The following is a 9,772-nucleotide window of genomic DNA, read 5'->3' on the forward strand; positions in this document are numbered from 1 at the left end:
AATGAGGGCGAGCCTCTCTCGTTCTCGCGAGACCACCTCCTGTCTCAATTCCACACCGAGAGTCATTCTCGCGAGAGCTGGAGCGGAAGATGGCAGATGGCTGTAGCTCGTAGGGTGTGAGTGTCGTTTGTTTACCGTTCGACGCGTCGCTCCGGTGTGTGTTTCGTTCCAGTCAGTTTCCGTCGAGTCACCGGAGCGTGTTCATGTTGTGCGGGCTGCTGTTCTACACCACTCATCTGTGTCAGTATGACGGGGGAGAAGATCCGCTCGGTGCGCAAAGAGCGCAAGTCGGGTTTGGATCTGCTGGAGCCGGACGAGGAACCGGCGGCCACCGGGCCCATCAAAGCCAACAAAACCAACAAGATCTTCAGTAGCAGCTGCAGCAACAATCATAAGATCATCCGATCCAATTCACAGCAGAACCACAGCGAACCTGAGAGCGCGTATCCCGTGCACGAGTGTGTGTTCAGAGGCGACGTGCGGAAGCTGTCATCGCTCATCCGAACCCAGAATATCGCGCAAAAGGATGTGCACGGTGAGACACATACACGATCTAGAACCACTGTGACCCACAACAAACTACTTCACAATCAATAACATGGTGATCTAGACATGATCTGCTGATCAAGAACCCCGTTGACCTACAAACATAGTGATGATGCGCTGATCTAGAACCCAAATGATTCCGAACCGCGGTGATTCATAATCACAGAGATCTGAGTGAACCAATACCATAGTGATGATGATGATTCAGAACCATTTTAATCTAGAACAGTGATTTAATGTTTTATGTTTCGGTCTTCACTTTTATGTTTCAAAAGAATTAACGTTAAAGTGAAATTTCACGGTGATCCACATTATAGTGAATTTGAATCATAGTGATCCATAATTAAACATCACTACTAGTTCTTACTGAACCTTGTTTTACCGAACTCAACCGAGTAATTTCAAACTAGTGAGCTGAGCTCCCTATCTAGACAGCATTGTGAAGCTCTTTAAGATGTGACAAACTCATTTAAATACTCAGTCTTGCATGAGAGAAATACATGCAGCATCTTTGTCATTGTTTTTCATTCTTCACATTTGTTGAATGGTGTAGTACTTTACCCAAACCCATTAGATTAGATTATGTCTTCTGGTTTGTAAACAAAAGTAAAAAGTGTTTGTAGAAACTCCTGTAGTGTTTAAAATGTTTTAAAGTCAACCAGAAAAGAGTCATGCTTGAAAATGAGTTTATCTTTGAAGTCATTTCTGATTCATTTTAATCTCTCTGAATTATGAACCAGACTCAATTCTGCTTTATAGACGTCATGAGCTTTGTTGTTAAGGACTCAAAAGTGAACTGTACAGACCCACATGTAAGTCTCTGGAGAAATGCAGAGAAAATAAGTTTGTATTGTTGGTTTGTTCAGGTCATGTTTGAAAACAGCTCAGTAGTGTCTGTGCATGTAAATGTGTGGTGAAAGTCTATAATTTCTTATTTAATGATGATTTATTCATCTCTTACAGGTAACACACCTCTTCATCTGGCTGTTATGATGGGTCATAAAGGTGAGTGAAGAATGTGTATTGAAACTAAACTGATCTGTAATGATGACTTGTGTGTTGACACGTTTAAACTGATAATGGATTCATATAAACACACAGGGTCTGTATGGTGGAATTTGAGCGAAGAATTTAGGCGAATGGATTTGTTTAATTGTGCCAAAGCAATAAATGTTCATGCCAAATCCTAAAATAGTCTCATCTATAATAGTTCATCTTGTGGAGTGTACTTGACAGGTTTAGTTTACACAGACAGCAGTCTTGACTCTTGATTAATATGTACAGATGTTTGTGTTGTTATGTCAGATAGATTGAATCACTGTCATCTCTCTATGATATTAATACACTGACCCCACCCTAAATACACCTGTATCCATCAAACGTCACACAACCTCACCCGTATCAAAGAGAATGAGGTTTAACCTGACCCGAGATCACATTAACCACAACAAAATCAAGAGAACAGAGCCCACTGGTTACCTCCTTCTTTTGGTTTTTACTAGGCAAGATGAAGTGTGCGTGTCTGTGTGTGTGTGTGTGTGATTGTGTGCATGCGTGCGTGCGTGCGTGTGTATGACAGTGGAAATCTAGAGTAAGACATCTTCAGAGCAAATTAAAGTGCTTGTTTTTTGACCGCTGCAGATGAGAGATGATAAATAAAGCTCCTGGGCGTGCTTTAATGTTTAAATTGGGTGTTGTGTTTCCCTTTTTGTAGCTCATCTAGTAAGAGGTGTGATGTGTGTGTGCCTAATAATAAAACAACAGATATATTGTTGATAAAGTGACATTTACACGTGTCATACAGCAAGATTTTTGTTAGTGCATCTTTTGTATTTCTAATAGAGTTGTTTCAGAGACATGATGAGTTTGTTGTTAATGAAAAGTTCAGTATGTCTCTCAACAATAACTGTGTTTGTGTTGATCAGAATGTGCTCATCTTCTGCTGGCCCATAATGCACCAGTGAAGGTGAAGAACGCTCAGGGCTGGAGTCCACTCGCTGAAGCCATCAGTTACGGAGATCGTCAGATGAGTACGTCCTGCTTGTGTCGTGATGTGATGACAGATTAAACCTCAAACACAGTTAATCTTTATTAATGTAGAGTGACTGTGGTAAAGATTTGTGTGTGATGTTTCCTGTACGACATCTCTGATCTAGTTAGCATGACAACTAATCATATGCAGAATAAAAGTATCATATGTATGTGTGTGTAATAATTCTGAATATGCAAATACACAAACATGCATGTATTTTTTTAAGAAAAATTATGTGTATTTGCATATTTATATATCAATTATATATACATATAAAAATGTAAATAGAAGTAAATATTTCTTAAATAGATACATGTATGTGTGTGTATTTATATACAGAATTATTATATACACACACACACACACACACACACAACTTTTATTCTGCAAACGATTATTTGTTATGCAGCCCTAGTCTGATTACTCACTTTATATTCTTAAAGTTTCCTTTAAATCATATCAATTGTTTACTTACTAGAGTCATTTAAAATGTGTTCATGTGTTCCTATTTGACTTAGACAGGGATTAGACTAGTCCGACCTAGACTAAAATAAATGTAAGATCTGTCCAAACTGAAAACAACTTGCACTGACATATCTTAAAATACATCAGTGCCCTTTGTTTTTCCTCAACATGCACACAAGTAATGTTTTTAGTAAGGCATGTTTGTTAAGGCCTGTTTTAAAAGAATCCCTTTCTGGGAAACCACCCCTATATGTTTGCTGTCTAAAGGTATTAGAAAGACAGTTATCATTAATTCAGTGTCTCTCTGAAGGCAGATATGAATCAGAAGTGTGTGTTTATGAGATGATATGAGTATGACACACACACACCTAATAGATGAATGATATGATAGTACTGTTAGATGAATCATGTGTCCCTTTAGGCTGAAAGCTGTCAGATATTCATGATCATGAGTTGTCATCATTCCTCACAAGTCTGTCTGTCTGTCTGCTGGATTATTCTGTATGTAGCAGCAGTGTAATAATGGGTTAACAGGAATGTCCTCTAGTTCTGTATGAGTTAAGTTATTAATAAGATAATGAGTGTAATTAAAAGTATGAGTGATTACATAAGTTTGTGTAAAATGATATCCAGTTGTGTTGCTAATCAACATAATACATCCTACAAGATCCAGTGAGTCAGATTGTGTAGTTGTGTATTTGTGTGTTGATGTATATATGCGCTTAAGTTTTATCAATGGTTAAAGAGTATAAACACTGCTTATCGTATTATTACTCACAGTACAGACACTTACTTTAAGAAAATCTCAAGGCTTCTTCCTAATCTACGTAAACATCATTTTTGCCTTTGGTTTGTTGACTGAAGGCCCCATTGTGAATTTGCTCTGGTTTGATATAATTATTTAAATGATATAAAATGTATAATTGACACATTGATCCAGAGCAGCATTACAGACAAATAGAAATAATAAATTAAAATAAACACAAATGAGACCTTTTCATTGTTCTCACAGTTAAAGATACTAACAAGCATTGGTTTATCTGTCTGACCATGGCTTTATCACAAAAATACAGACTCTTTCTGTCTATGTGTCTAACATTTACATTTAGTCATTAGCAGACACTTTTGTCCAAAAGCGACTTACAAATGAGGTAAACAATAAGATCAACACAAGAACAGCAATGCATAAGGGCACTAGAACTAATCTCATCAAGTCTAACACACTATACATAGCCAAGGGTTAGTACCTTGTTTTGTAGGAAATGTACAGATAAAGATGGAAAATAGAGAAAGATATTAAATTCTTAATTAGTAAGTAAGATGTTGGCATGAGAGATGGGTTTTTAGCTGATTGTTAAAGTCAGTGGATGGTGTGATGACCGGCAGATCACAAACAATACACTTCACTGCATCCTCTTACAGTATTGTAATATTGTGTCTGTGTGTTTATGTTGAATCTTCATCAGATGAATGATGATGTTTTTATACTTGATGTCTTTATCTTACAGTCACGGCTCTCCTGCGTAAACTGAAACAACAATCACGAGAAACTGTGGAGGATAAGAGACCTCGTCTGCTGAAAGCCCTGAAAGAGGTAAAGACTTTATCAGGAAATACTTCACTCAATATCTATGAAAGGTTACAACATGAATAATCTGTGATTCGTGTTAATAAACGTGTGATTATCAGAGATGGACAATGTCCCACAGGTCTTTTATTAGAATGATGATGATTAGTTATTTCCGTGTAGAAGATAGATGTTGAATATTTGTCAGATGAAGAAATGAACATGTTGTAGTTGTATCAGAGTTTCAATGAACACGATGATGTTAATGTATACAGACCTGTATTTAGTATTCATTCATTCATTTATTCATTCAGTCCTGTTTGCTCTTTTTTTAGCTTGGAGATTTTTATTTAGAGCTTCACTGGGATTTTCAGAGCTGGGGTGAGTTCACATCTATTCATCATTTCTCATTTGACTATTGAGACTCAGTGTGTTGATTGTTGGAGTTTGAAGGGATTGTTTATGACTCTGAGGTCATTGTGGGTGTGGCCTTCATAAGTAAAACAGAGTTACTCCCCCTGCTGGTCAAACAAGGGCTATGATGAAATTTTGTCAATTTTGACTTTGAATTTAATACAATTGAATGTTACGACAATACAGTTTACATGCACCCTAAACATTGCAATCTGATTAAAATGTTGGTTTACATTATATAGAATCTGAACCGAACGTCTACGCAAGGGTTGCCTGATTTGCGTATCAAAACCATTCCAATAGACATTCAAAACAAGCCCAAAAGCATCCCAATGACTATTCACAGTCTAAATACCAAGAACTAATGAATGAAATCCTTTCATCTTTAACCCGTAGGAATAAACCCCACAGAGATAGTTTAAACAGTACCCAACTCAAAAAAAGGATCTTCAATAGGATCGAAAATTGCATCCAGTAGACCTTAATCGTATTGATGAAGTTGTTTACATAAAGACTTTTCAATATGACTGAGCCATTAATGTGATTACAAACAGATTATTTGGTCGATTGTAAACGTAGCTACTGTCCATGACACGAGAGTTTTTGTGGAGAACTGAGGATGTTTTACATTATGATGATCTCATGTCAGGGTCTTGCAGATGTGTATTTAGTTTTTGTTTTTTAAATCCTACAGTGCCTTTACTTTCACGGATTTTACCCTCGGATGCCTGCAAGATCTACAAACAGGGTATTAATATCCGGTAAGTTTGATAGCATTAATAAAGACTTCTGTATGTTTTATTATTCATCTCCACACGATACTGTTGAACGAGAGTACATCGAGCTGTCATACATCATCTTTACTTTGACAGGTTTTTATTTCTCTAATGATAATCATTATAATGTGCTGTCTGTGGATCAGTAGATATTTACTCTGGTAATATTTATTTCATTGCAGATTATTTCTCCATCAATGACTTTTACTTTATTATCTGTGTTTGTGTTTGACAGTCACTCATAGACAGATTTTGTTATTGGTTCATTACCCACAATAGTCTCTGTTCTCTTTGTAAATAAAAAATAAACATTTCAGTTACCAGAATAATGATTTCAGATAAACATTTGAATCTCTAATATTTTTCTGTTCCTATTTAAAACTGTGTTGATTCTGATAGATGTGCATGAATGAAGTCCAGCTGAAGACAGATGACAGTGTGTTTTATTGTATATAACAGTTGTGTTATCTGATTGGTTCATTGTTTATAAAGTTCACATTGATTTACAGCTCTGTGTCCTGAAAACACAGCGAGACTGATTCACACGTAAACAAGACAACTAGTAAAACCACAGAGAGAGAGAGAGAGAGAGTTTATGTCATTTATTTATGCTCATGTTGATGTAAACCTGTACGACAGTGAAGTTTAAGCAATCACTTATGAATGAAATGAATTACAGACACACAAGTGTAATTCATTCATCTCCTCATGTGTTTTTGTATTAGTTTGGACACGACACTAATTGATTTCACTGATATGAAGTGTCAGCGAGGAGATCTGAGCTTCATCTTCAACGGTGACGCACTTCCATCTGAGTCTTTTGTAGTTTTAGACAACGAGCAGAAGGTTTATCAGCGGATCCATCATGAAGTGAGTTTTAATCTCTACACAGTTCTTATTAAAGTAAACACTACTTATAGTTTAGTGTTAGTTTTACGTACATATTTTAAATAAGTGAGATCTGTTTCAGGAATCAGAGATGGAGACAGAAGAAGAGGTGGACATCCTCATGAGCAGTGATATCTACTCTGCAACTCTTTCCACCAAATCCATCACCTTCTCACGGGCGCAGACGGGCTGGCTCTTCAGAGAAGATAAAACTGTGAGTCCCTTACATTAAACATCAGCTCTATGTGAGATTTGCGGTTAGAAACTGAGGTCCTCGCTGATTCTTGCCGCAGGAACGGGTGGGGAATTTTCTAGCCGATTTCTACATGGTCAACGGTCTTGTTCTGGAGTCCAGGAAGAGACGTGAACACCTGACGGAGGAGGACATTCTGAGGAACAAGGCCATCATGGAGAGCTTCAGTAAAGGAGGAAATCTCATCGAGCAAAACTTTGAGGTGAGCTCAGTATCAATATTAGCTTACTATGGTTAAGTCATGTAAACAAGTGTGGTGTTTATGGTGTTTTTTTCTAAATTCCCTCTTTTTTTCTCTGATAGCCGGTGAGGCGTCAATCACTGACCGCTCCCTCTCCTAACACTATATCCTGGGAGGAGTACCTCAGCACAGAGACAGGAAAGTATGTGTTGAAAAAATACACAAACATCACATGAGGATCTCTCTGATACACACACAGTACAGTGCTGAAACATTGTGTTGTGAAATGTGCTAGAATTGATCTGAAGGTAATAAATGGTGATGTCTCCTCAGAGCTCCTCATCTCGGCCGAGAGCTCGTGTGCAAAGAGAGTAAGAAGAACTTTAAAGCTACTGTAGCCATGAGTCAGGACTTCCCACTGGGCATCGAGTCGTAAGTGTGTGTTTATAGATGACATTAGACGTGAATATTCATTCAGATCGACCTCACTGGAGTTTCTTTACAGGTTATTAAATGTTTTGGAGGTGATTGCGCCATTCAAGCACTTTAATAAACTCAGAGAATTTGTTCAAATGAAACTCCCACCTGGATTTCCTGTTAAATTAGGTAAACACACACACTTTTATATCATCTTGAACATAGTTCAATGTTCTGATGAAGATGATGATGATGATGATGATGATGTGTTTCTCTACTGCAGACATCCCTGTGTTTCCCACCATCACTGCCACAGTGACCTTTCAAGAGTTTCGTTACGATGAGTTTGACGAGTCCATCTTTACAATTCCCAATGACTACAAAGAGGATCCCAGTAGGTTTCCTGATCTCTGAGCTGCTCTGAATCCCGCTCCGTTCCCCGACCTCACATTTATTTTAACCAGATCAACGTTTCCCTGAGGTCTGAATTCAACATGGAAGAGACCGATAAACTAGTTTCATTTAGATAAAACTTCATATCATCTGGATATAAAGGGATTGTGCATAACTGACGGACGCTGCCGTCTGAAAACACCTGAGTGTGTGAACGGCGCACTACATTATTAAACACTGTGCTGAGAGAATCGGTACAGTCATGTTACTTTAAACACACAGCGACGTGGACGTCTGAGCTGTCACTAAACATCTCGTCTACTCTGTAGCTGACAGTAAACGTGGCATTATAAGTTATTACATAAGCCTCCTTTTCAGATATATCTTTGTAAACTTGTATACTTCACTTAATGAAAAGCTGTATATTTAAGAGGGAAGCAGAAGACTTGTGTATATGATCTGAACTGTATGAAAACATCACAACCTATGTGTCATTCATTTCTAAAACGTTTTTTTGCTAATTGTAAATAGCACTTTTCTTCCCAATTCTGCTTGTTCTTATTGTTTGTGTTGCATTATGGGAAATGTGTTTTCACACGGGCTCATGGTTCATCACTTTACAGGATTCAGTTGTTTTCTTACTCAGATCTTTCTCACATGTTGTTGTTGTTAACAGGGAGAATCTACAGGTCCAGAATTGAACAGAACTGTCAGAAATAATTGCTTTGACTTTATTTTCACCTTGACAGATGGATGTAAATACATTTAAATTTAAAGGCGTTTTCAAATGTAGTGTATAACTGAGAAGTATGTTTATAGAGATAATCGTGTATAAATGTTTCAGAGAGTTCAGTGATGGTCTGACTGTTTTATCGCTCTTTGCTGTGTGCTAATGGAAAGACGTTCATGTCACGTTTGCACCAGCGGTCTCTCAATGGGAATTTCCAGTTTTATGTTCCTTTTCTTTTCCAGAATAAAAACAAGCCGAAACATTTCCATGTGCCACCACTGGCTAATGTGAAAGACATCTTTAGTTTACTACCGACTTATTTTAATGTGTTTAATGTCTCTTTTTACTTTTGTTTTATGCCGAATACTCTTCAGAAATGGATTGAAGTTTGTTGTGTCAACCCTGCAAAAATTTTACATGACAAATTGTAATTAATAAAAATATCCACATATCAAACCACAGGGCTTGTGTGACAATAAAACTCTCTGGCCTTACTAGTGAAATATTACTGATATATTGAATAATATATAAGACCTACTACTGAACAATGAAAGTGTAACACAGGCAGATTTTCTGATGATGAACTCAATGGTATCATTTTTATATATTATTAATGAGATATATGTCTGTACGGTCTAGACAAATTGAAGGTCATGTGTTAATATAAAGATTTCACACATGACAACAAAAGACTAAACATAATGTAAATCCATTACTTGTCAGGAGAAACCCACCTCATGAGTATACTTCAGCTAAATCATGTAGTGTGATTGTTAAATAGTCATTTGACATGTGATGTAACCATCTATCATCAATGCTGCTTAGATAAGATGAAATATTTAACTATCAAAGCATGTAATGCAAGTGAATTTGAATTTATTATGTGTTTATTAAACAGTAATAACGTGCCAGACCAAATGAAAACATATTGTTGTATACTTTATAATGTATTATAAACTGTTGTTCCTAGCTGCTAAAGTGTTTCGAACCGTACCAAAATATAAACACAATAAACACAGTACTTTCTGCAGTTTATCAGTTCACCATACATACTACTGAAAACTTTTCTATAAAGAAGTAAAGGATCGGTAAAAGCATAGAAACATCTGG

At 36.9% G+C, this 9,772-nt stretch overlaps 1 protein-coding gene across 1 annotated transcript; it reads left to right on the plus strand.

The window, feature by feature from the left end:
- Window positions 1–71: 71 nt before the first annotated feature.
- ankrd13c (ankyrin repeat domain 13C) lies at window positions 72–9,123 on the plus strand. Its single transcript, XM_065259310.2, has 13 exons — window positions 72–535; window positions 1,510–1,551; window positions 2,472–2,576; window positions 4,552–4,637; window positions 4,946–4,991; window positions 5,719–5,785; window positions 6,526–6,670; window positions 6,771–6,902; window positions 6,982–7,143; window positions 7,245–7,324; window positions 7,456–7,554; window positions 7,628–7,728; window positions 7,823–9,123. The coding sequence occupies exons 1-13, from the start codon at window positions 247–249 to the stop codon at window positions 7,951–7,953; spliced, it is 1,485 nt and encodes a 494-aa protein (XP_065115382.1). The 5' UTR covers window positions 72–246; the 3' UTR covers window positions 7,954–9,123.
- The last annotated feature ends 649 nt before the right edge of the window (window positions 9,124–9,772 follow it).

This window comes from Paramisgurnus dabryanus, chromosome 14 (assembly GCF_030506205.2).
Source record: "Paramisgurnus dabryanus chromosome 14, PD_genome_1.1, whole genome shotgun sequence".
Classification (NCBI taxonomy): Eukaryota; Metazoa; Chordata; class Actinopteri; order Cypriniformes; family Cobitidae; genus Paramisgurnus; species Paramisgurnus dabryanus.